This window comes from Python bivittatus, unplaced genomic scaffold (assembly GCF_059951505.1).
Source record: "Python bivittatus isolate LINGU-HERP-01145 unplaced genomic scaffold, Pbiv_v1 ctg000610_np1212, whole genome shotgun sequence".
NCBI lineage: Eukaryota > Metazoa > Chordata > Lepidosauria > Squamata > Pythonidae > Python > Python bivittatus.
The window spans coordinates 58,188,869-58,213,955 of record NW_028277088.1 but is presented as its reverse complement, the minus strand read 5'-3'; the positions used below and the strand labels follow the sequence as shown (position 1 = coordinate 58,213,955).

At 39.2% G+C, this 25,087-nt stretch overlaps 1 protein-coding gene across 1 annotated transcript in view; it reads right to left on the bottom strand.

Moving 5' to 3' along the window:
* SPMIP7 (sperm microtubule inner protein 7) overlaps nt 1–24,759 on the bottom strand; it is a 36,275-nt gene extending 11,516 nt beyond the window's left edge. The window contains exons 1-7 of the mRNA XM_088150669.1: nt 24,255–24,759; nt 19,890–19,987; nt 10,582–10,655; nt 7,762–7,888; nt 6,216–6,283; nt 4,796–4,837; nt 3,327–3,434 (exon numbers count right to left, since the gene is read on the bottom strand). Of these exons, the coding sequence (XP_088006795.1) occupies nt 3,327–3,434; nt 4,796–4,837; nt 6,216–6,283; nt 7,762–7,888; nt 10,582–10,655; nt 19,890–19,987; nt 24,255–24,759 (1,022 nt within the window). The remainder of the gene's footprint in view (nt 1–3,326; nt 3,435–4,795; nt 4,838–6,215; nt 6,284–7,761; nt 7,889–10,581; nt 10,656–19,889; nt 19,988–24,254) is intronic.
* Between the last annotated feature and the right edge of the window lie 328 nt (nt 24,760–25,087).

Below are 25,087 nucleotides of genomic sequence, written 5' to 3'. Positions count from 1 at the left end.
ATTATCCACTTTCTAAATCATAAGCAGCCTTTTCTTTGCCCAACTTCTTTAACTTTTTAAATTCCACATAATTAAAATGCAGCTGGGATTGATAAGGATGTTTGGATTAATTGAATGTACCAGGATACTACAGGAACCGGTATGTTTGCTTGTTTACAACACTTGTAAATTACTGATAGTCAATCAGAAGTTGCACTTCAGGACAGCAATATTTTTGGAGATCAGTGCTAATTTGCTGGCCAGTGACAAATGCTTTGTCCCAATCCTAAGAAATTCCTTCCCATTCTGTAAGAAGACAGAAAGAGAGAATAAACTACCATCTCCTCTACCACTACCACCACCTTCAGATATTTGATTTGTTTGGATGGTGGCAGGCCACCAAGCCATGTATGATGCTGTATGTTATCCTTTTTATCCAATCCATCAATCGCATCAGCATAGTAGGAACTGGGAAAATGGGTGCATAAGGTACCCTTCCTATAGCTATTCAAAGTAATAGAATCAACTGGTTACATCAAACCCTGTTTGAGAAAGGCTTATGCATGGCAACAAGGGATCTCAGGACCCAGTGCAATCTTAAGCTTCCTGCAAAATGTCTTATGATTAATAGGTGTCAATTTGCTCTGAAAATGGATCTGTGGTTGGATAGAAATTCCAACCACCAGGAAATCCAATTGTTTGATTTCTTGATAACAAATAACTTGTTTTCTATGCAGACATCATGAAAACAACATAAAGATTTATAGAAATCTAGTCTATTTATTGCTAGGACAACATTCCAATATGGCATGTTTCTCTATGGATTAAAAAATAATTCTTAGCATTAAATTTGCAACTTTAAAATAAGCCTTAAAACAGAAATGTTAAAACAAAAAATGTCCTCACTATACTTCAATCAAAACCCAGAACAAAACAAACACACACACACACACACACACAACTGTGTATATGTATATAATTTGACATCACTAACTTTGCATCATTGCCACACTCATTTCACTCCTGATCTCCCCCCACCAATATTAAGTGACCCTTGGCCACTACTGCCTGTTCTGCCCTATGGCTAAAACTGATGATCCTATCAAAGGCTTATTTGTACATTAGAAGAGTGGTATAAGACAACAGTCATGCAAACACTTCTGCATGCCTTCTCCAACCTGACAGAAAATTAGGGTATTAAGAAGAACTTAGGGTAAACAAACTGGTTGACTATTTATTCATTTATTTATAATTTATGGGATGTTTAGGCCACCAATCAATTGACTTTGAGTAGCATACAACCCCCCAAATCTGTAATTTAGTTCAGCTGAATACATAGTGCTGTAAATACTTAATACATACTAAATATATAATACTGTACTCTACAGTTTATGGTACTAATATTACTGTTTGTGCTTCTTGTAGTTCTAGACAATAAGATATGGCAGATGGGAATATATAAATCTATTAAAACATGTTTTAGTAAAGATAAAATAAGTATAGGAACCATAAAGAAAAATACACAGAACTTATAGAAACCTCATCATCCATAATAATATGAATAAATACAGCAATAAATACATTAATAAAGCTAGCAGTAAAAAGTACAATTTTGGAAGCATTAAAACGGCTGCTAAAGTGCCTGGGAAAGAAAATGGTTATACTTACAGTTCTTTGTGAAAGATATTTCACAAAGATACCTTTGTCTTATGGTTACTTCCCTTGTATTATTTGGTGAGAGTACCTGGTGAACACTCTAAGATGCACAAATTAGGGTGAATATAGGTAAAAATGGGAAAACATTCCTTTGGGTAGCCTGATCCCAAACTATTTAGGCCTTTCTGGTCATATCAGCACTTTGAATTGGGTCCAGAGACAGGCTGATAACCAAAGCTAAAAGTAATGGAGTTTTTATCACAATGGCATTCAAACAAACAGTAGAACACATAGTTATGGCTACTATGTAAGAAGCAAAAAAAAAGAAAGCATATGCATGAACCTATTTAACAGTGCTATTTCACATGATTCAGAGGTTGTCAATATTTGTCACTAAGCCTGGAGAACCTGAGCATTTAGCATCCCACTGCGACAACCTCGTTGTCCTAAGATGTTCAATAGGACAAAATTGCTTAGTATGCTGACTCAGATCTCAGCTTTACAACTGACTTCAATTGGGGTGGCTAGTGGTTTGACTGTCCCAGATTTGTCAAATTAGTTTCTGTAACTGCTGCCTGAGTTAGACAAAGTACTGGAATTTGCAAGAAAAATTATGGCTTTCTCCATCCATATCTCATATGCTTAATTAAAATTAGTTGGGGGCAGTGGGTCTGGTTGAGTGTTGAAGTCATCACTGATGTAGCTGAATGAGAAATGTTTTTGTAGAGTTTTCATGAAAATATATCTGATTTGGTCTTAGTTATACTGTGATAAGTTTGCTGAAGAAGGTGATGAACATTTCTCAGATCTCTCTGGCTCTCAGTACATTTTCACATACTGATATGAAGAGGAACCACATGTCTGGCCAATCAAAATCTCCAGTTCAGCAGTGTTTCTTTCAATATCCCAGCATACATGAATCACACAAAGATATAAATACTTTCTAGTACTGCTACAATGGATTTATATGCTTTATATTATTTGGGAGATTAAGATTATATAAAGACTTAACATAAAAACCCCATATATTATGCTACTATGATTTGTATAAGATCATACATGCAAATACATATGCAGTTATATATACTACATAACTTGCACATGTAATATTTCACTGTAACTGTCACCAACAGACTCATACTTAGGAAAAAAATAGCATCAGTACTAGATTGGAATTTCCTTCCATATAAGAATTAAATGTAAGCATAATTGTGGAGTCCTTGGGGTTGTCTGAGCTTGGTTATTTTCTTGCAAATGTTTCATTACCCAGCTAGGTAACATCTTCAGTGCTAGAATGGAATGGGGTTTGCTCTCTGTTTATATATTGTGGCAATCATGAGTATACTGCATATGAGTATCATAGTATATAAACAGAGAGGAAACACCATTCAATTCTAGCACTGAAGATGTTACCTAGCTGGGTAACAAAACGTTTGCAAGAAAATAACCAAGCTCAGAGTACCCCAAGGACTCCACAGTTCAACCCTGAGCTACACAAATTCGCTTTTATTGGTAAGCATAATCATAGTTTTTCTGTGTATGAATCTCAGCACAAGTAACTGAGGAATAATCCTGTATCTCTAAATAACCCAAGTCCCACTTGATAATATAACATGAAGAACCCTCAGTTATATTCAGCTAAAACTCATCCCTTAATTGCTACATAAAGAAGAAAACGGATATATACATACTGTGAAGATTTCACATTACGTGGCTTTGCAGTATGAACTTTGTTATAGGTAATTAAGTCAACATAGGGGTTGTCTAGATCCTCAAAATTCTCTGAACCAACACAGCCTCTGTTTGGATGAGAAAGTGAAAAAAGGCATAGTTACCCAGTTGAATTATCCTACAGACACTTATTTCCAGGATGAACAGAAAGCCCAGCAGTGCTTGTAGGAAACCTCAACAACATATTATCATGTGAACAGGTTTAGGGAAGCTAAAAATAATAGGAAATGGCTGGATTAATTGCCCCCGAAACCTTTATGTTGAAGCCTGAGAAAGTGAGATGAAATCAGGCCATCATAACTGCTGACCTATCATGCCATATAGGCCATCAATCTATTCTTGGTCATGTGGATATGTAGATAACTATCCATACCTTTTGGCTGACCATGATTTTCTTTTGGATTTTGTCACTAATAGAGAATTCAGGAGAAGGGCATGGCCCCATGAAGCTCATGACTCATGAAGCTCCACAAATGTCATAATCTTTGTGGTGACATGTTCTTCCTATTTGCAAATATCTTCTTCCTTTTCTTTGATTCCATAGTCTAAGGTTTCTGAAGTACAATACTAATATGATCTCAATATTTTGTTGACTCTAGCCAGAAGAGAATTCAGGCAAAAAGCAGGTTGAAATGCCTTCAAAGTGCCAGAGGGAAGAAACCCTGTTTATGCTGAATAGCTTTGGAGAAAGCTATACTGTAGATTTTGTCTGATTTTGTACCAAAAGCAATCAGAAAGCCTCAAAAACCAAATTAGAGATGAAGTCTACCTGGGAAAAGTGGACAAGATCCTTTCAAATCACTGCAACAATCGAGTTGTAACAATGAAGATTTCATAAACTGAGTTGTAGACAATCTGATACAGGATTAATAAATATCAGTAGACACTTTACTGAGCCATTCCTTACCAATCATCTTCCTTTCTTATTTTATAGCTGCATGTAGGTCTATTTGGGTTGGCATGTCTTGAGAACATTTACAATAAATAAGAATTTCCCATGATAATGAAATAAGAATTGCCCATGTTAATGAAAAGAATATAAGAAATGAAATCCTAAAAGTCCAGCTTCCTATCACCTACAATAGTTATTTAATACTTTCAGGCAAATTATTCTCTTTTACAGTTTACATCTTAGCAGCTCATATCTAGTAGCACTTAATATTTATAAAATATATAAAATTTATATTTTATCTCTAGCAGCATACTGCCTCTTAATCTGAGTTTATCGAACAGCTATCTTGGCTTATTTATATCTATTTTTCATGAAAATGTTTTAATTTTGTTTTAAAAGACATCTTAAACCCATCATTATCACCATGTTACACAGATGAATAAATACACACATATACATATGCATATACATATACATACATGCATATTTTTCTAGTGAAGCTCAGAATTACATATTGAAACAGAAACTTTAACTTACGTGTATGAAGGGATATGCTGAGTTCGAGAACTTGGGCTAACACTGTCAAGGATGAAACACATCCTAAATTACTTAAATTTACTATTAATATAAAATTGTCTAGTATGAAATATAAATGTTAAGGCCCAAATGCATATTACACTGATTCAGCAAAGAATAATTGCCTTCACACACATACTTCCAGCAATGCCCAAACAGATGTTCTTGGAGAGCAAGGCATGAAGACAGTAGACCCAATAATATGTGTATGCAATGCCGCATTGCATATGCAAAAGGCATTTTGATGGCACAATGCTACTTCAGTCATTATGCCCTTCCCCTTCCACCCCCTGCAGACTGTGTGGCATCCATATATCTGGCTTATTCTGGTGCAAAGACAGTCCACCAACTGTTTTTTGACAGGATGGGATTTTACAGCATTATCTTCAGACCACCCTAGCTCACTGTCAAGGCAACCTTTACCTCTCTTTTCTGTTTCACGTCAAAAGCAGTGTTTTCCAACTTCTGCTGGCACAACCAGCGCACTACAGTCTGCTTGCTGCACTATATTAGTTGCTGTGCACTGTGGGATGGGGAAGAGGAATCCACCCTCCCCTCCAGACACTGGTTGCTGCTCTCCACACCTATTCCATCCTTGGTTACTAAGCTGCCTGTTTCCCTGGTGGAGTGGAGGAACACTGGAACTTTTCTTTAACTGGCTCATTAGTGGGCTTTCTTTTTTTCAAGTTCATCAGTAGAATAGTGAAACTATTCACCTTTTTTTTCTTTTTTTTAACCAGCTGAAATTGAAAGTGCTCTGCCAGTTACCTCTGATAGGAAGAACAGTAAAAAAAGTTCTGTTTTCTTCCTTTATTTTCATTGGTCTGTTGATATATAATTTTCCCACATTTATTCCAGAATGATTAACAAGACAAATTTGATATTTCTACATCAGTCCAGAACTGGGAGTATCAATTAATTCAACAACCTTTACTAAAAAGGAAAAGTTTACAACAAGGGAGTAGTTGGCCAGGGATGAAAAACTACAGATTTGATATCATCTAGCACCTTGTCTTTCCTGCATTAAGCATCAGCAATTCTAGCAATAAATAATCTACAGCATTCAAGATGGTCATCGGCCAGAATCACCGATGGGCACCTCTTTATATTATGTGCCAAATTCATTAACTATTACTGCCAGCAGAAGAGGCACACTAAAGCCGATTAAAATAAATAGGAGAATATTGAGCTGTGATGACTTGGTCACTGACCTTCTAAAGTCCTTATCATACTGGGGGAACATTTTTAAAAGAATGTCAACTCTGCAAAATTAAAACATACACCTGACTGTTAAACCTTTAAACATCTCATTACAAAAAGTAGAGCACAAACACATGCAATATCTGTAAATATTCTCAGATTATAGAAAAATGAAACTCACAAATTTATCGGTCTGTCTGGTGCTGTAAAGTTTCTCCTTTGAAATCTGTCCCAGAGGCCTCCGACAACCTAGCATGATAATTAAAGTGTGGGGTTTTTTTGTATGTGATTAGGTATATTACAATTAGCATTACTATTTTCACTGTATCATTGTATTTTTCATCACAGCAAAATACTTTATAAATTGTAGCTCATTTCCTGCAGCCTCAAGTTATCAGGCCATCAGATGAAAAAACTGATGGCATATATTGCAACACAATTTGTGCAAACTTTTCTAAACTGAAAGAATCAAAATATTGTAACAGGTACAGTCAGTAGATCAGAAAGGCAGAATGAGAACATTTTAGGGAGCCCTTAAAATGGCAAACCTTAATTTTAACCCTATGACCCTGATAAGTTACTGAGGAGGAGCCAACATCTATCTTAACTCCACTGTAAGTTCATGCCCGGACAAAAGGCAGAGAAGGAGAGATCTTTTTCTGCAAGTCGAGTAGTCAGATTGCTTTTAATAACTGTGTAAATATTGTTTAGTCTGTGTAGCTTCCCTCATCCAAGAGATTTATCAAGCTTTTTGCTAATACTGTATGCAATTATTGCAAATAAAGTTACATATGAAATCCAGTAACCTTTTCTCAACATTTCTATATAAAACATGGCTGGAATATATAAGTCATAATTTTTAAAGTTGCAGGATTTGGAATTGTTCATTGAAAGTTTATGTATTTATCATTTATACTCCTCCTTTCAACAATGCAGAAAATCCTCAAAGCAACTTAGGACTTTATAATTGTGGTGCTTTCAAATGAATATCCTTTCTGCCCCCAACAGCTCTTATTCCATAATTAAAACACTGCCAGAATTCAGTAGCATGTTTTGATTATTTCTACACCAATTTGCTAACCAAGACACTGTGGGAATTGGCATATGTACATGTTTGGGAGTGCATAGAATCCACAGAGAACTCACTGTCAATCAGCATCTGCACTCCAGGCCATTAGCTGAGCACAGAGAACAATTAGCCAAACACCAGCTGATGGTTCTCCTTTGCCAGCTAGTAATGAATATCTCCTCCACTCAGTTTCATACCAAAGCAAATGCCTTCCCTCTCATAAAAAAGGAAAAATATATTAATATGGCTGTTGTTTGCATGGGATAGTAGACTTTATCCTTATGCTAGCAAGACAATACTGTATTTCTATATTAGCATCGTGTCTGCCCTGGTTTCTTTCTTGGAGAATTAGATAGCTGAGGGGCTGAGAAGAAGAACCTAAGTTATCTGTTTTGATTGAAGCCTCAGTTCAAGGAAGAGAGGATCAAGCAGAATACACTTCTGTGAGCTGCTTTCCTAGCCTTGCCATCACCCCATCATGGCAGGTTCCCAAATGGGCTAGAGCTGGGGCAAGCTAGGCATTGCCTCCCATCACGGCTGAAGATTCAGGGGACTCAACCGGAGGGTATCTGGCACAGTAAAGGATGGGATCTGCCACTGCACTTTAGTCCTGTGTTTGCTTATCCCACATAAGGATAATGAAATGGACTTCACGGACTTGGCTTATTTCTGCTGCTGGTTCATATCGCTTGCTTGCAGAAGTATCAGCCATTGGTTCTAATGTTGAATTTGAAGGCTTGACTTTGGGAGATAGCATATAATCCCAGGGAACTTCTTCATATCCTCTAGAGCACCCATTAAAATAAAAGGAAAATGATTTTATTACAGCTAGTTTATAAGGCAATCAAAGTCACTCAAATAAATAACCAGTTTTGCAAAGAGGAACAAATTTCACAAGCCTTGATCAAAGAGGCTTTAATGATTAATGGTTAATTGATTATACACATTAAAACTAGAGAAAAGTTTGTTTTCTTTATTTACAAGGAAGGAATTTAAGATAGGCTGCTTCTTTGAGGATAATTTATTTATTTATGTATCATCGTTAAAAAGCAGCTCTGGGTGGTTTACAGAAAAGATAAAATCAATTAAAATACAATATAAAAACAAACTTAATAATAAATACATTCCAAAAATGGTGGGAATTGGTGAATAGCTCAGGGAGCATCATCAGCACGCCAGCCACCCCCAGGGACGATTAGAGCTCTTATCGCCCCACACAGGCTGGCAAAGCCAGGTCTTTAATCCTTTCTGGAAAGCCAGGAGGGTAGGAGCCTGCTGCACCTCTGGGGGAGAATATTCTGAAGGGTGGGGGCAATGGCAGAGAAGACTCTCCTCCTGGGCCTTGCCAGCTGACATTCTCTCGCTGATAGAGTCCACAACATGCCCTCTCTGCCTCCCCTCTCTGCCTGACCAATATGCCCTTTCTGCCTGACAATTATAATGTGTACACATATTGCAAAACATGGATTACCAATGTCTCCAAAATGAACAATTTATAATATGTATAATTTCCAGAGTAGTAGCCATTTTAGTCCATTACAACGTATACAAGTATGTAAGGGATAGAGTTTGCACTGTAACATTGTGATGGATGTTTCAACATTTGACCTCTTTTGGCCCCCATGGTGGGTACCTATGATGACTTCTTAGACTAATGATCAGTGTGGTGGTGGTGGTGGTAGGAAAGCTTTAAAATCAAGCTGTAAGTTAAAAGGGATAGCTTTTTATTTAATATGTGTGTTACACAGTACCTGCTCTTTGAGGTAGGCAAGGTCAAAACACAGATACTGCAGGAATTCCAGAAATGCTACTTTATTGCTGTAGGTATAATAACAGAATTCTGAAAGCCAAGTTTCTCTCTGTTCTATCTTATAATAAACAAAATCAAGGCAAGGTTATTCTGAGTTTCTTCCTTGTGCTTCCTTCTATCTCTTGTCCAAATCCCTCCTTAACACTTGCTCATACCTGCCCCGAGGTCAGCTCTAAATTCCTTTACACCCCATAAGAACACTCTTATGCATTCTGTACTAACACACTCAAAATTGAAAGAGAATTCTCCCCAGATAATCAAGTAGATTTGGAGTATGACTGGCTGGAGGGAAAGATAGAAAGTTGATGTTTAAGGATGATGAAAAGCTGAGAGTGAGTTGGAATAGATTACTTCTAAGATCAGTCCTATGATCTCTCTTTCACCACTTAACCAGTATCTGTATGGCTATAACTAATAACTACTTAAAGGAATTTTTTTATTTATATGACACATTTATATAGCCACCCATCTTACACAAAGTGACTCTGGGTGGCATAGAACAATTAAATAAAATAACAACCTGATTAAAAAAAAATCACTATAAAAAGATAAAAAGTGATTATAAAATGAAAACAATATCAAAAATTTTTTAAATTTTCAATTTTAAAATATACAACCCTCATGGAGAGAGTAGAATATCAATTACAGTGGAGCAATCTAAGAATGTCTCCAGTTCCCAAAGACCCCCAGGCCTGATGACATAACCACGTCTTGAGGGACTTCCTAAATGACAGCAGGGAAGATGTGAGCCTAACTTCAGGAGGGAGAACGTTCCACAAGGAGGGAGCCACTGCAGAGAAGGCCTGCCTCCTGGGACCCACCAAATGCAGATCCCTGGCCAATGAAACACATAGCATACCTTCCCTGCCAGATCTAATGGGATGGGCTGATGTAATCAGGGAGAGGCGGTCCCTCAGATAACCCGGCCCATGCCATGAAGGGCTTTAAAGAACAAAACCAGCACCTTGAATTGGACCCGGAAGTAAACTGGCAGCAAATGCAACTCACGAAGCAGAGGTGTAATATGTATTCTTCTACAAGCACACATAACCGCCCATGCCACTGCATTCTGCACCAGTTGAAACTTCTGGAGATTCTTCAAGGGCAGCCCCATGTATAGTACATTACAGTAGTCCAATCTGGAGGTGACTAGGGCATGAGTGACTGTAAGCAGAACCTCCTGATCCAGGAAGGGCCTCTATCTATCTATCTATCTATCTATCTATCTATCTATCTATCTATCTATCTATCTATCTATCTAGTTAGTATGCTGCCCATCTCCCCCAAAGGGTGACTCTGGGCAGCTCACAGGTAAAATCAGAAATCCCATCAACAATTAAAAATCCCCCATAAATAGTTAAAATAAATAATCCATTAGAAATCAATTGGCGCACAACACGAAGCTGTACAAAGGCCCTCATAGCCACGACTGCCACCTGTTCTTTGAGCAGGAGTCACGAGCCTAGGAGGACCCCTAGATTGCACACCAGATCTGTCTGGGGCAGTGCCACCCCGTATTGCACCCATATTATTAGCCTCACTCACTCAGGAAAGGAAATAGGATATGCAGCCTCTTGCCAGTGGATATGATCAGTAACAGGAGGAACACACAAAGAACTCAGAAGCTCAGTATCATAACATTCTTCCTTAAGAGAAACAGAAACTCACCTCTGAATTGTTGAGGCATACATATACTTTCGAGCTCTTTCATCTCTGCAGGGTTCAGAAGAAGTACTACTTGACTTAATAAGAAAATACAAAATGAAGCATATAGAAAACAATGCAGTGATCAGCATTCAGTTGAATTATTTACCAGACTATTTTTGAAGCATGTATGGATATGATTACTTCCTTCCCTGCTCCTGTACTTTAGAAATCATAGAGAAAAGTAACAGATAAAGTTAATTTACAGTGCTCAGCTTGTGATGGTATTTTAATCACATCTTCATTAGCCAAGTAATGGTAATCCTTCAATCTTCTAAAACTAGTTACTAAATAAGGAGCCTGCTCCCTCTGCTTGATCCTTTATTGGAAGCTTCACCTATGATATCTGCTGTTTAGTACTGGGTCAAAAGCAAAAGATCAGGTCCAGAATAAAGAATGGCAGTGCTTGTCTTGTTTTGGTCTTGAAGGGGATTCAGTGCTAGTTCATACTCTGTACTATGGACATGACTGCATTTGCAAATGCTTATAGTATAAAGTAATGAATCACTTAAAAATAATTGGAGTTGGTACAATTTCTTTCTTTTTAATGGAAATATTGTAGCAAAAATATTTGGTTGAATGAATACTTTTTAGATACTTCAGTTATTTGAACATGGGTAACCTCTGTCTGAACTGAAGTTGCTTACACTTAAAGCATCCTAATTTTATTATCTGTGGTGGCATCTATTGTTGTTGTGGGAAAAACAGGAGATAGGAACATTATGCGCACTGCCTTGAGTTGTACAAATAAAGGGAGAGTAATTTGCTGAGATGGGGGGCTATATAAATTGACTAAATAAATAAATACATACATAATCTAATAATAAATAAAAATTAGATGAGATACCTTAAAATAAGTTCTGGAATGGGCTGTGACACTGAAATATGTGAGGACGAGTGTCACTGGTAGAGACCCTCTCTGAGTGTATGAGGTCTCTTTTCTCCATCATTGCTGACAATGCATCTATGAGCCTTGGAAGACAGTGTTGACAATATACCCAGAACACCATGCAACTTGAGGCTTGAGAATGTGTGCGTTTTCTGTGTTTTTTCTGTTGTTTTTGTGCCTATCTGAATGGAAGGTAAGGAGGAGTTTGTTGCTGGCCATCAGGTGGAAGACAGGGGCCGATTGTGTAATACTTACTGACCTCTGCGGAGCCCCTGGAGCCTTTGGAACCCCATCACTGCCCACAACCTGGAGGCTTCTCAGAGTGGTGCTGGAAATGGAGGTGCTTGGAGGTGGAGGTGGAGAGCATGGCGATGGTGTGGGTGAGCTGGAGGCCCACAGAATTGGAGGAGGCAGGCCTCAGAGGCACAGCAGTTGCCACAGCCAAAGTTTTGATCAGCTAGCAGCAGTCAGAGGCCAGCCTGGGTTTGGCCCTGGACTGTGGAGGCACTGTGGAGGCGCCATGGAGGCTGGCTGGGCTGCAAGCAGAGAGGCTTGGTGCTGTATGTGGTTGGGCTGCTCTAGAGGCCATTCCTGGTGCTGGCAGGCCCCTTGACTATGGCTGGCCTTTTGGCTGGCTTGGTGAGGCCAGTGGGGCCATCTGCAACTGACTGTAACTCCATGGACTTGGCCCATCTTCCACTTCCCCCCCCTCAGCCTGGGAGTAGAACTCTGGGTACAGACTGGCATTGTCAGTGCCTTGATTTGCTATACTGCTTTTAGGGGAGAGAGGGGGGTGCCCTGAAGAGGACTTGAAGGCATTTGGAGTAGGGCTGGCAGTGGTGGACTGAGTGCTATTTTTGTCATCTCGTTGCTGAAGGGTCTATGCTGGATGTAAGGTTTGCCCCATTCGACAGAGAAACTCCCTGACACGTGTGGTTCACAAAAGAGGTTTACTCATGCGTAACAAGCAAAGCCAGGACTGGCTTGGTACATTTACTTTACTCCTTTATAGTTGTCTCAATCCCCTCATGGGCCCCGTTGCTAGGTTACATATTACAAATTAAATTGCAGATTGCCCCCTGTAATCCCCCCCTTCTACTGGAATGGCAGGTTCAGCCCAGTTCTCTTGTTTCTTTGATTGTTGTTGCCTATGGCGTGGTCGTTGCCTTCGTTGGGGCTTCTGTCGCGCGCACAGCTGGGAGCATCCCCTCGCGCGCTGATCTCTTCCTCAATTTGCTGATCTCTCCTTTGTCTATAGCGCCCGCGGCCCTGTGGCGTTAACACAGTGCATCCGCTCCAGATTAGTGAAGTGGCGCCAGGTGGCCCATTCATTAGCTTGCGGTTTCGCATTTCCTCTTTCTGCGCTAGCGCTCGAGCGGTGAAATTGACTAAAGCGTGGCTGGGCAAGTTCCTAGGCGTGCGGTGCAGGCTGAACCTGACAATGGACACTAACCTATTGGCTCTCTCTCTTGTATTTGGGGACTGGCACTTAGCCTCTTGTATCTTGTTCTCTTATTGGGGGGGGCTGGGTTGGTGGGGTGTGTGAAAAGGCTGCCACTGTGGCCTGACCTCTGCCTCTTGGGGTTGCCAAGTGCCTTAGGGCAGGGGCACCCTAAAGTGGGATATTTTTGGTGGGGTAGGACTTAGTGTGACTGGTGAGTGAGCAGAGCAGATGGATGCCTTCCTTTGAGAGGTAGAAGAGAGGGATGGGAGGGACCTGGGGGAAATGGGAGTGCAGGCTGGAACATCAGCACTGTGATGGGCAGAGGGATATGTCAAGATCCTGAGGGCACGCCACTCTTGGGGATGGTGGACTGGACTCCCTATTAAGAGTGATTCTGCAGTCCAGCCCACAGGATCTCCCCAGCCTCCAACCACTGCTCCAACCACAGTGCCAGGTCACTCACTAATAAATCTGGTCTCATCCATGACTTGATTGTTGATGAGGCAGCTGACCTGGCTTCTAACATCAAGACCTGGGTGGGCCAGGAATGTGTATGTGGGGGTAGCTTCTCAGAAATGTGCCCACCTGGGTTTAGGGTTTGCCATCAGCTGCAGCTCTGGGGGAGGAATGGCAGTCCTTATGGGCCTTCAGAGGCTCTCAGGTTGAACAGATGGGATTGGTGCTGTTGTACCACCTTCCCTGCTGCATAATACCATCCCTGCCTGAGCTGCTGATTCTGTTACAAAGTTGGTGGTTGGGACTCTGAGGCTTTTGGTTCTTGGCAATTTCAATTTACCACCTAGTGACACTGACTCCTGGATAGTTCAAGAATTCATGGCCATTATGGCAATCATGGATGGACCTGTCCTAAGTCAATGTGGGTCTGACGCATTAGAACTGTTTTTTGCTTCAGGGCAGTTTAGATGTGATCTGATTTTGAAGAATATTGCTATTAGTTTGTTGCCGTGGTCAGATCACTTTCTGATCACTTTTTAGCTCACTGGTGTCACCTTACCTCACCTTACCTCTCGGGGATCACCTGTTAGATTGGCCTTCCCCTGGCAGCTGATAGATCTGGCTGAATTCCAGAGGGAGCTTGGGGTTTTCCACAAGGGTCTGGGGGGTGGCTCAGATGAGGCCTTGGTTGCTGCCTGGAATGGGCAGATGGCAGAGGCATTAGGCCAGACTGTCCTTATGCAGCCTCTTTTTCTGTGCTAATCCTGGGATGCATTTCTCCTAGGAGCTCTGGGAGATGAAGCACAGGAAGAAATGCCTGGAGCATGAGTAAGAGCCCAAGTTAGGGATTACATCATGGTGATAAGGGCATTGAAATGTTATTTCTCTTTTCTTATTGTGTCTGCTATCAATTGTCCATAAGGTAAACTGGACCTTGCTGGGGAAGACTGGGCCACAAGACCATCTGCAGGGCTGTTATGAGGCATATTCTCACTATCTGGCACTAAATGTTGCTCAGATTCCCTTAGAATTGGACTCCAGCTGGACAGGTCCAGTTGAAGTGCCCGAGGCAGGGTCTTGTAGGGTTATCTGGAGTGAGTTTTATTCTGTGATGCCCAAGGAAGTGGACAGGATTCTCCAATCTGTTAGTTCAGCCACCTGTCTGTTAGATCCAGGTCTGTCCTAGATCATTAAAGCCACCTGGGATGTAACTTGTGGTTGGGTCCATGCAGTGATGTCAGCCTCTTTGGCCCACCTCTAAGGGTTGTGGATGGGAGGCACCATTTTGTGGTGGTTCACCTTTGTCTATGAGTGGGGAGAGATCATGCCCACAGCCCCTCATTTGTGGGGTGTCACAGGGTTCTACATTCTCCCATTCTGTTTAACATCTACAGTGGGTGAGGTCATCTGTTGGTTTGGGGTTATATATCACCAGTATGCCAATGATATCCAGTCATACATTTTGACTCCAGGCTGTCTGGGTGATGCCATCAAAGTTCCAGCCCAGTGCTTGGAGGTATAGAGTTGGGGCAGCTGGACAAAGACCAGGTTACTCTGAATTTGCTATAATCATTAAACATAAATACCAGAATGAATTCTCAAAGGTAATCACTCTAAAAAAATATTGGCCCTAAGAAAGCATGTATTGCAATGACTTTCAGTATGGAAGTAACAGTGTTTTAATTTCTGCAATATCTCTGTTAAAACACTATTTTACAAATGTGAAAGTTGCTACAGTGATGCCAGAGGACAAGATTCTCATGGCTATCTTTGTTAGAAATGAAGTTATAAATTCTGGCCTATAAATTTTGTCATCAATATTAGCTATGGAAAAAATGGCGTGTGCTTTTAATTGTTTATGTTCAAGTAAGGATCATTTGTTAGATCCTGTGTGTGTGTCAGAGGAGCATTCATGGTAAACAGCATGAATTAATGAATGAAATAAAAGAAGCACAGTATACTGTGTGCCTGTGAAACTTAGAGAAAGGATGTAATGAATCAATGAAAGTGGCTTGATCTTGTCAAAATTGGAGCTGATTAAATCATGCAGGCAAGGGAATGGATAGGCTTAATTATGAATGAAAAGCCTAAAATGTTTGTCAGAAAGTATTAATTCATGTAATCTAGATTGTTGAGGGTGCTTATGAAAGTAGGAATCCATAGGCTGGTGACAGTTGCATGTTACACTTCAGTAAATAGTGATGATGTGCAACGTTTTAAATGAATGCAATATGGAGATAAATTATTTGTAGGTTGGAATAAGATGAGAAAGTACAATAAAAGTGAATGGACCATTTGGAGTTCCAAGAATGAATGGCAATAGTGACTGGTGAATTTCTGCTCAGAAAAAGGTATGTTTGTTTCATATACGTGGTGAAAGTTTAAGTATTGTATGCACGCATAGCACAGCAATGAATATAAATCTCAAAGTGTAATTGATTTGTTTTTGATGAAAGACTGAGAAAATTAATTAAGGATAAAAGGATAATGAGAAGTTCTGCATATGCAACAGATTATTTTTGGTGATATCAAGTGGAACTTGGAAAAAAGTGGACATGGAAGAAAAGGAAAAAAGTGAAAGAAAGATTAAAAGTAGAATAATTGCAGGAAAAGAAGCCATATGTCCTGCATGAAGAAGCATTAGAAGACAGATTAAACTCCCAAAAGGATTTATGGACAGTAGAAATAAGACAAGAAGATATAGAATCTGCTTATTGGGGGAAAAATATTTTGAAGTAAAGAGTGCCATGTAAGGAGCTCCAGCAGTGTGAGCAGAATACAAAACAAGGACTAAGAAATTATTTGGGATGAAACTGAAGTGAAAGAATAGCAGAAAGACTATCTTAGAGATTTGTCTGGGAATGATACCAATACAGGTAGTTCTCATTTATCAAGGACATTTAGGGACCATCAACTTGGTCATTATGTGAAGCAATTGCTAAATGAAACATCACAATTTTACAATTTTACTTCAGCTTTCCTTTCCTTTACAGAACTGCGAAGGTTGTAAATGTGAGGACTGGTTGCAAAGTTACTTTTTCACCACTGTCCTAACTACAAATGGTCGGTAAACAAGTCATTTGCTAAACGAGGACTACCTTATGTCAAATTGAAATGACAGCTATAAATGTTAATGTCCCCCCCCCAAAAAAAAACTGATAAAAAGAAGCCATAAAGGCTGTGAGAATATTAAAAAAATAGTAAGGCTGCAGGTGTAGATGGGAGAAGACCAGTAAACCTCTGCCTCAAAATAGTCCAGCTGATAATCAGTGGGGCAGAGGATGAGCCCAGGATGAATGGGTTGTGAGTGTTGGTGTATCATGTGAGCTTTCTCTTCTTTCACCCTGCAACCTTCCTCCATCACACCAATCTGTTTTTGACGTGAGTCATTCTTCCAGAAAGCCAGTAAACCCACATTCAAAAAGAGCCCAAGTGATTAAGTAATCAATATGGAGCATCTCCATATCATCTATTTGTCATTTGAGTAATTTGAAAGATGGCCAAAGCCTCTGTCCCATATATCTGCTCAAACAAAGGTTACTTCATCAGTCTGAGAGTGATTGGGGGTGATTTTTCCTGCTGGCTAGTAACACTAGGTGGGATGGAAATGAAGCCAAAGGAATCCATCAGTTGCTGAATTGTTCCTAAGTCTCTAATTAAAACTTAGCCAAAAGGTGGAGAAATGATTGGCTAAGTTTAACTTAGAGGCTAAATTTTAATTAGAAGCTTAAGAGGAATTCAGCCTTGCTCTTTTGTGTTCCTGGAGGCTTGGTCCACAGCTACCTTCCTCACCTCCACGTTCTAATTAAAAGTTGAAAATGTGCAAAAAGCAAGATTTATCTGAGTAACCATTGAATTACAGAATAATTTTACTGAGTAACAAGGAGCAGTTAGACTGCACAATCAGGATTTTATACTTTACTTTCTGGAGTGTGGTCTGTTTTATGGTTGGTGATATCTCTAATTGTCTTTAATAACTTTCTTATTTGGATGTTATTTGCAAAGCAAACTTTGTTCTTGTATTTTTGTTCCATTCTTTGAGCCACAGATCCCACCACTGTGGAGACTGATATTTAAGCCACAATTTGTGATCTTTCATCCACCTGTATGTGGTTGTACATTTATCTCTCTAAAGTTAAACCGAATTTTACATTTTCCTTTTTCTTATTTTTAATAAAATTGATTTTTAAACTTTTTTTTTTTTTTGCAACTTCAAAAAAGGGATGTGTGCGTGCCTGTTTTTGTATAGCTACATATGTAAAAGCTACAAGAACCAGGAAGTGGCTACAGAGATGATGATGATACCTATACCCAGCTTACTGGCAAGTGCTCAGGCTGTGAGATGCCCTACCTCTCTTACAACCAGTGTTAAGGGAGAAGAAACCAAATCAGGGTATCTTCCTCTCCCCAAGATAAGTGATGGCAGAAGTACTACAAAGCAGCTGTGCTGTGGCAGGAAGGTGGGACTTAATAGTCATTCATAAACTCATCACACTGACATACATTAGTTGTGAAATGTGCATGAACTCAATTTGAATTTAGTAGCATGCTATGTAAGCAGTGGCATGAGAAAAATAGCAAACAAAGCAACAAAACAACCTAAGGAATATGTCCTTGGAGGTGCAAAGACCAATGAGAGACCCAGTTTAAAATTAGACCATATCAGAAGCTTGGTGAAAACTGCAGTGAAAATCAAGCAGTGAAACCTGAAAATCAAGCAGTGAAATCTGCCCAGCCAGCAAAGATAGCAACTAATGAGAGCACAGCAGAAGTAACGAACAAAATAACTGCTATAAAAAGAAGAGTTGGACAGGGAGCTGGTTGGAACACACTCCATGTACACACAATCATCTGGATTGCACTCAGTCTTCACCATTCCCCTTAAGTTTCTTGATCCGTTACTCTAGAGAGGTTTGGTATTTGAGTATGAAAGTGTTTGCATGGGTGCTTAAACAAAGCCTAGATATATTGAAATCAATAAAGCTAGGAGGTTAACACAGAATGCATGCTGTGTGTCATTTAGCATAGGTCACTCGCCTGTCCAAGATCCCAGAAGAGTTGATATCTCACTAAAAGATGTGAGTGTGTTCTCTTCATAAACTCCCAATCACTGAGCAAGGCTATATCTCCAGCAATTTCAAGATGCCTGTTCCAGATTGTTCCTGAGTAAGTGGGGAGAACTGGTTATGTGTGCCTCAGTGGGTGGCACAAGGAAGACTGATGACCATGAGATACAATAGGAGTCATATCTATGACTATAAGATATGGTTAAATTTCTCAAAAACTAGGTTGTTGGGATTGCATTATAGGTAACAATGTGATGAATCCTACATTAAAAAAAACCAAACTGGCTCATTTTCATATTTAAACATTTGTGCTTGCTGTCTGCAATTTGTAAGGCGCCCTCCCTAGGAAGCTCTGTTTCAATCTTATATATCTGAACTACAGGCCAAGGGCATTTAAATAAAATATCTACTACTGCTAAATATATTTATAGCATAACTGCATTTCAGTAAAAGTTGCATATTATACATCCACATCTAAAGTAATTGATTGTTCCTGTTAAAGTGAATTGTCACTCCTGTTCATGTGTCAGACTTCTCTCACATCATGCCTCACACAGCTCAGTCACTGTCCTCATTTATTTTTTGGGAATGTATAAAGGAAGAGATCATGACCCTAATCATGATCCTTGACCCCAGAATTATATTACCCTTTCCTCCCCGGATGTCTTACTATATGTACCACATATTCATTTTTATGTGTGTACAGGTCAAGTCTGTCTTTTTCTGGATATCTAGCTTATGTACAGACTTTCTCAAGTATTCAAAATGTACAAGTGTAAATCCTTGTGCTAAAAAGCACCACTTTCCAGTTTGTACCAATCTTGTGGAAGGGGAAATGTTTGTCTAACAAGCATTCCATTCAGTTTCATACTCTTCATGCATATCTTCTATTGTAAATTGTAAGAAAGGGCAGTGTCACCATTACATGGCTTATGGCTAAGTTCTTATCAGATGGAGAAAGAACTTCATATACACACCTGTGATGAGGATTTGGCTACAATGATAGGCATAGGTATAGGTGAACTTGTATTTACCTATTCTGTGGCCATGTCCCACCTCAGAACTCTTTATGTTGGATGGGGACCCATTTTGATTAGTGAAATTAATTTGTGGAAGGCCACATCATCTTCCTTGGTCACCTACATGAAAAATGGCTGTCCTATGAGGGAGGCAAACACAAAATGACTGCTCTGTCTGGAATGAGACATACAAAATGGCCATCACATTAAGCATACAAAATTGAAGCCCTGTGGGTGATCTTCTAAGAAGGGCCATATATGAAGAAGGGATGGGGCTGGTGGCTGAACAAACGACACTTTTAGCAATATCACTTGGATGAAAAGTATCCCTATTATTCTTTTGATTCTGATTAGAGCATATGTTACTGATTTGAAGCAGCAGTAGTAAAGAAATTTACCTGAATATCTGGGTCCACATGAAATACAAATGTATGAGGTGTAAAATTTTCTTTGGTTTGAGGTGGATTTGGCATAACTTTTACTGGACTTGTCCATCCTGAAAAAAATGTTGAACTTTTTGCACTAAATGGTATCATAGCACTGGGAGTCCAGCTTAACTCAAAAATGTACTTTATATTAGTGACAATCACAATATGCCACGTATAACATTTATGAACTATTATTTTAATGATAGAAAAGTCAGAAGTTGAATAATTACAGTTGTCTACTTAAGTAGTGGATTTATATATTGTACCAAGCTACCGGCAACAGAATTCAAGAAGAGGAAGAAAGGGGGATAACTGGAGAGTTGCTTATTCTGAAAGACTGTTGCTTAGTTACATGGAGTAAAAAGAGCGGCTGAATGCAAGGGATGTGTTTTGAGAGTTGTGGGGGACTGAGTGACAGCTTTCTGCTGAATAAGCATATGAAAAATATAAGAATGAACTCACTTAAAGTGGCAGACAGGGAAAGTCAGGGGTCTGGGGAAGGAGGTTAAGGGGAGGCCATAACAAATCCTAAGTCAACACTTGGCTAAACAGAAGGGAATGAGAACAAGTAAAAGCTTTCTATTGGTGTTGCATTAAGACAGTGGTCAGCAGCCTTCTTCTGCAGATGAGCCAGTGGCCATGTCTGGGAGTGGATGGCAGGCCATTCTCTCAAGTGAATACTTGGGAGGATACTTCAGGGTGACCCACAGAAATGGGGTTCTTTCTTTGGGGAAAGAAAGGGAGGCATAGCTAAAGAGGAAAATTAGGGCATGCTCTGCAGAGTCTTGGGGAGCCTCTTGTGATTGGGGAAATAAATGCTTATAGAAGGAAGAGGAAGAGACCTCAGTAACTGAAGCTATGTTATAAACACATATGTATATTTACAGTATATATAGGCTTATAACACTATTGAAATTGTTACAACTTATTATAATAGTGTGGTTCTACATCAGACCTGAGATAGAATTACATACTTACATTCTTTTTTAGGACCACTGCAGGCCAGGTAGATAGGGTATTTCCTTTTGGGACTACAGGCTGGATGTTTTTGGATGGAGAGCTACATCCGGCCATGAGCTGTAGGTTGCTGATCTTTGCATTAAGACGTAGAGGTGAGGATGAATGGACGTGACTTTGCATCATGACCTGCAATTCTTGTGGCATATTTGTATTCATACTTGAAAGCAACAAGGCATATATTTGCAGGAAGTGGAAACTTATAGTGATGCTTGAAGACAAAAGTCAACAGATTGGAGCAGTGAGTGGCCATATTTTGGCTCAGATCGAACAAACAGAAGTTGATAGAAGAAGAAACTCTCCATAAAGAATAGAATCCTGAAACTAAAAATAATCTTGATGAACAAGAATGAAAACCTGAAATAAGAGATACAGAAGATATTCTGCACTGGTGGAACTTGAAAAGATCTTTGAGGCAGACATAGAAGAAACAGACTCTGAATTTGTGGGGGGGAAAAACTGAAACACTCCTGAATAAGAGGGTGGGTATCTGAAAAGCAGAGAGGATACGGTTTTGGCTGCAAAAAGACCAAAAAAAAAAAAAAAAAAATCAAGATACTTGCTGACTCGCTACCATGAAAACTAAGCAAACGTATGCCTACTAGACTCATTAGCTGCTATAGCTGAATACATATCTAGGAGTTAAAGAAACTTAATAAACTTAACACAATGATAAGATGGAATCCATAGCAAAATGAGGTCATGATGGATGGGAGTTCTTGAAAACAGAGATAATAAAATCACAATTGCAAACAATTCCATTGAAGAACAAATGGAACACAGCAGAAAAAGCCAACAACTTAGTGCAATAACAACATATCATCCAAAAGAACATATATAAGAAGTGAGAAATGGAAAAAAGGATACCTCACCAAGGAAGAGTACAAGAAGGTACTGTAGCTTAGAACTGTAGAGATCGTATGAGCAAAGTTAAACCTCAGAATGAGCTGAAGTTGGTAAAAGGTACTAAGAACAAAAAAGGAGGTATGTTCAAATACATTAAAAATAAAAGGAATAAAAAGAAAGTATTGTGTATATTAGTTGCTCAGTCAAGGTGGCAAAATGCTAACAGAAAGAAAAAAAAAAGCAGAACTATTCAACTCTTATTTTGGCCCCTTTTTTTTCAAGAGGGTATTGGTTTTACCAGGAAACTGTGGTTAGCAGAGATGAAGGGGCGGGACTGAAGTTTGAAACTGATAGAAACATAGTCAAGAAATACATATTTACTTTGACTTAGTTTATATGCACAGAGCAAAATAATTACATCATGGGCTTCTGAAAGAATTTGCTGACACATATTATATTTGAGAAATCTTGGATGGTATATGTCAGACTTTCCTGCTAGCAATCTAGACAGAAAATTGTTAAATGAAAGACCAAGTCTTTCTGAACTCTGATGAGTAATACTTATTAGAAGGAAAGCTAAGATTAAACCACAAGAATTCCAATGAATAATGAGGCATCAATATATAGATAATTTATGATGGAAACACCCTTTTTCATTTTCCTGCTTTCTTATGAATGAATGAATGAATGAATGAATGAATGAATGAAGATGGGGCAGGGTGTGTTTGATAATTGTTTTGATAACAGCTACTTGGCTTAGTATAAGAACCAGGTCTCATAGCAAATTATTAGAGGAGAACAAATATTGTCCTTATCTTCAAAAAGGACAGCAAAGGAGATCCTGGGAACTGTTAACCAGCTAATCTGGCATCAATAACTGGTAAGATTCTGGAGCAGATCATAATGTAATAAAACCTTATGTACCTGAAAAACAATGGAGTCATTACCAGAAGTCAACAGAGTCTTGTAAAGAACAGGTTTTACCAAACTAATCTTGTCTTATTTTTCCATTGGCTAACTTCCCGGACACTTTGTGAAAGTGCTGTAAACCTTATATATTTTTTAGTTCAGGAAACCATTTAACAAAGTACCCCATTACATTCTTATTAGCAAGGCAGTTAAGTGTGGGCTGGATAGCATAATGGATAAGTAGATACATAGCTGGCTCAAAAATTATATTCAGGGAATACTTATCAATAACTCCTCATCAAACTGGAGGGAGATATTGAGTGGGATCCCAAAAGTTTAAAATCTGAACCCTGTATTCTTCAACACTGTTATTGTGACATGGACAGGGAATGAAGGAATGCTTATCAAATCTGCAGATGATACAAATGGGAAGGGGCAGATAACAAATACTCTAGGACAGGGGTTGACAAACTTTGTCTGTAAAGGGCCAGATCCTGACCCTCCTCTGCATTTGCGGGCATGGCTAGCAGATCTGTAGGCCAAGAAGCATGACAGCCATTGGAGAGCACCAGCCTACTAGTAAGGAGGCCGCTGATAGGCCACAACTGCCCAGGATGCCCCGCCTCCACCCCTCAACTCAGCCCTTCACTCTGGGAGCTCTGCTGAGGTTTGGGCCTGGTGATCTGCTGCCTGCCAATCCATTCTTAGCTTGTGGGCTGTACAAAAACAGGCAGCAGGCTGGATTTGGCCCATGGGTCATAGTTTGCTGACCCCTGCCCTAGGAGGCAGAAATAAAATTTAAGGTTGCTTTTGATAGGTTAGAGAAATTGTCTGAATGAAGTTTAGCAGCAATAAATATAAAATGCTCTATGAAATGAAATGCAATGCACAATATCCTCAAATGCATGAGTGTGATCAGGGGGTTAGACGCATGTGGATACAATGAAATTCTGTGAAGAAGGATTAAAGGAACCAGAATGTTTAGCTTTGAGAAAAGTTAGTGGAAATATGATAAAACTCTATAATATTTGAAAGAATGTCACAAAAAAGAGAGATTAAGACCTATTCTTTTTCATCCCTGGATATAGAATAATGGGCTTAAGTAACAGGAAGGCAGATTCCAGCTAAATGTTAAGAAAAAATTTCTTAAGATTTTATAAGTGAAAGCACTTTGATAGCAACATTAGTTACAAGAAAAGTTGTGGGCTCCCTTTGTTAGATCAGTTCAAGCAAAAACTGATCAGCCATTCTGACATGTATGCTTTAATTTGGATTCCTACATAGAACAGTTGATTGGACCCCCCTCTACATGTTCTTTCAGCTCCTGATTGCAGTCTCAGCTTGCTGTTTTTCATTAAGTGAAACAATGTTGTGGGAGAATTGTAAGAAATTCTGCATATAGTGAGGTTGTCCCTTGAAAAACATAATTTAACATTCAGATTTCAAAACTTGAAGATTTTAGATGCTTGTTTTGAATATATATGTATTCATGTATGTTTGTACATCCCTTCCAGCACAGAATCTAACACTGACAGTGGCAGTTGTAATGGTAATGATACTTACCTCCAAGTCTTGATCTGAGAGAAATATCAGGTACTGCTCTAGAATTCCACCGTTGGTCCTGATTTATTTCTCTCAACAGTAGTAAGGGTCTTCTATCAGCAGCCTGGACTCTCCTGTGAAATGCAGGTGCCCACTGTGAAGAATGCATATCTTTGCCATCTTGTAGGGATGCATAGGCTCTGTTGTCCAAGATTTGCCAGTCAGCTTTAGCTCCTGGACTCACAGTTCCTGAATAAGAGTTGATTATTGGCACATCATCCCGATGTGGCGCTAAAAAGTAGCTTTTATCTTCAGGAGGAAGGAAAGGATTGGATTTAAGAAAAGCATTACTGTCCTTTTCTTGGAAACTGGCAAAGAAATGTCTGTCTTCAGGTCCCCGCACAAAAGGCATATACATTTTCTTCAACAGACCTTTGTGCTGGTTTAGATGCATCTTGTGAAGTGAATCAACTGGATTTAAGCACGAATGAGGATGAAAATGTCTTGCAGTGACTTGAGAAGCCATGGTTAATTTTTAATTTAGGTTAATAGCTTTCATTAAAATCAGAAACCACAGACACAACTCCAAAGCTATTTTTAAAAAGTAGTGCTTCCTTCTGTAGCATAAAGAAATAAAAAGGAAATGGCAAACCACCAAAGGAATGAAGCTTCATATGTACAAAGACTCTCAGTTGCTTAGTGACAATGGAACATGAACACACAATGAAAGTGTATATGGTGCTCTTTTGCTCTATAAGTGAAGAAATTATTCACTTTCACACATATGATTTTTATTAATACAGTATTTATCTATTCTACATCTATATTTAGAGTAAATAATCACTTTATATAAT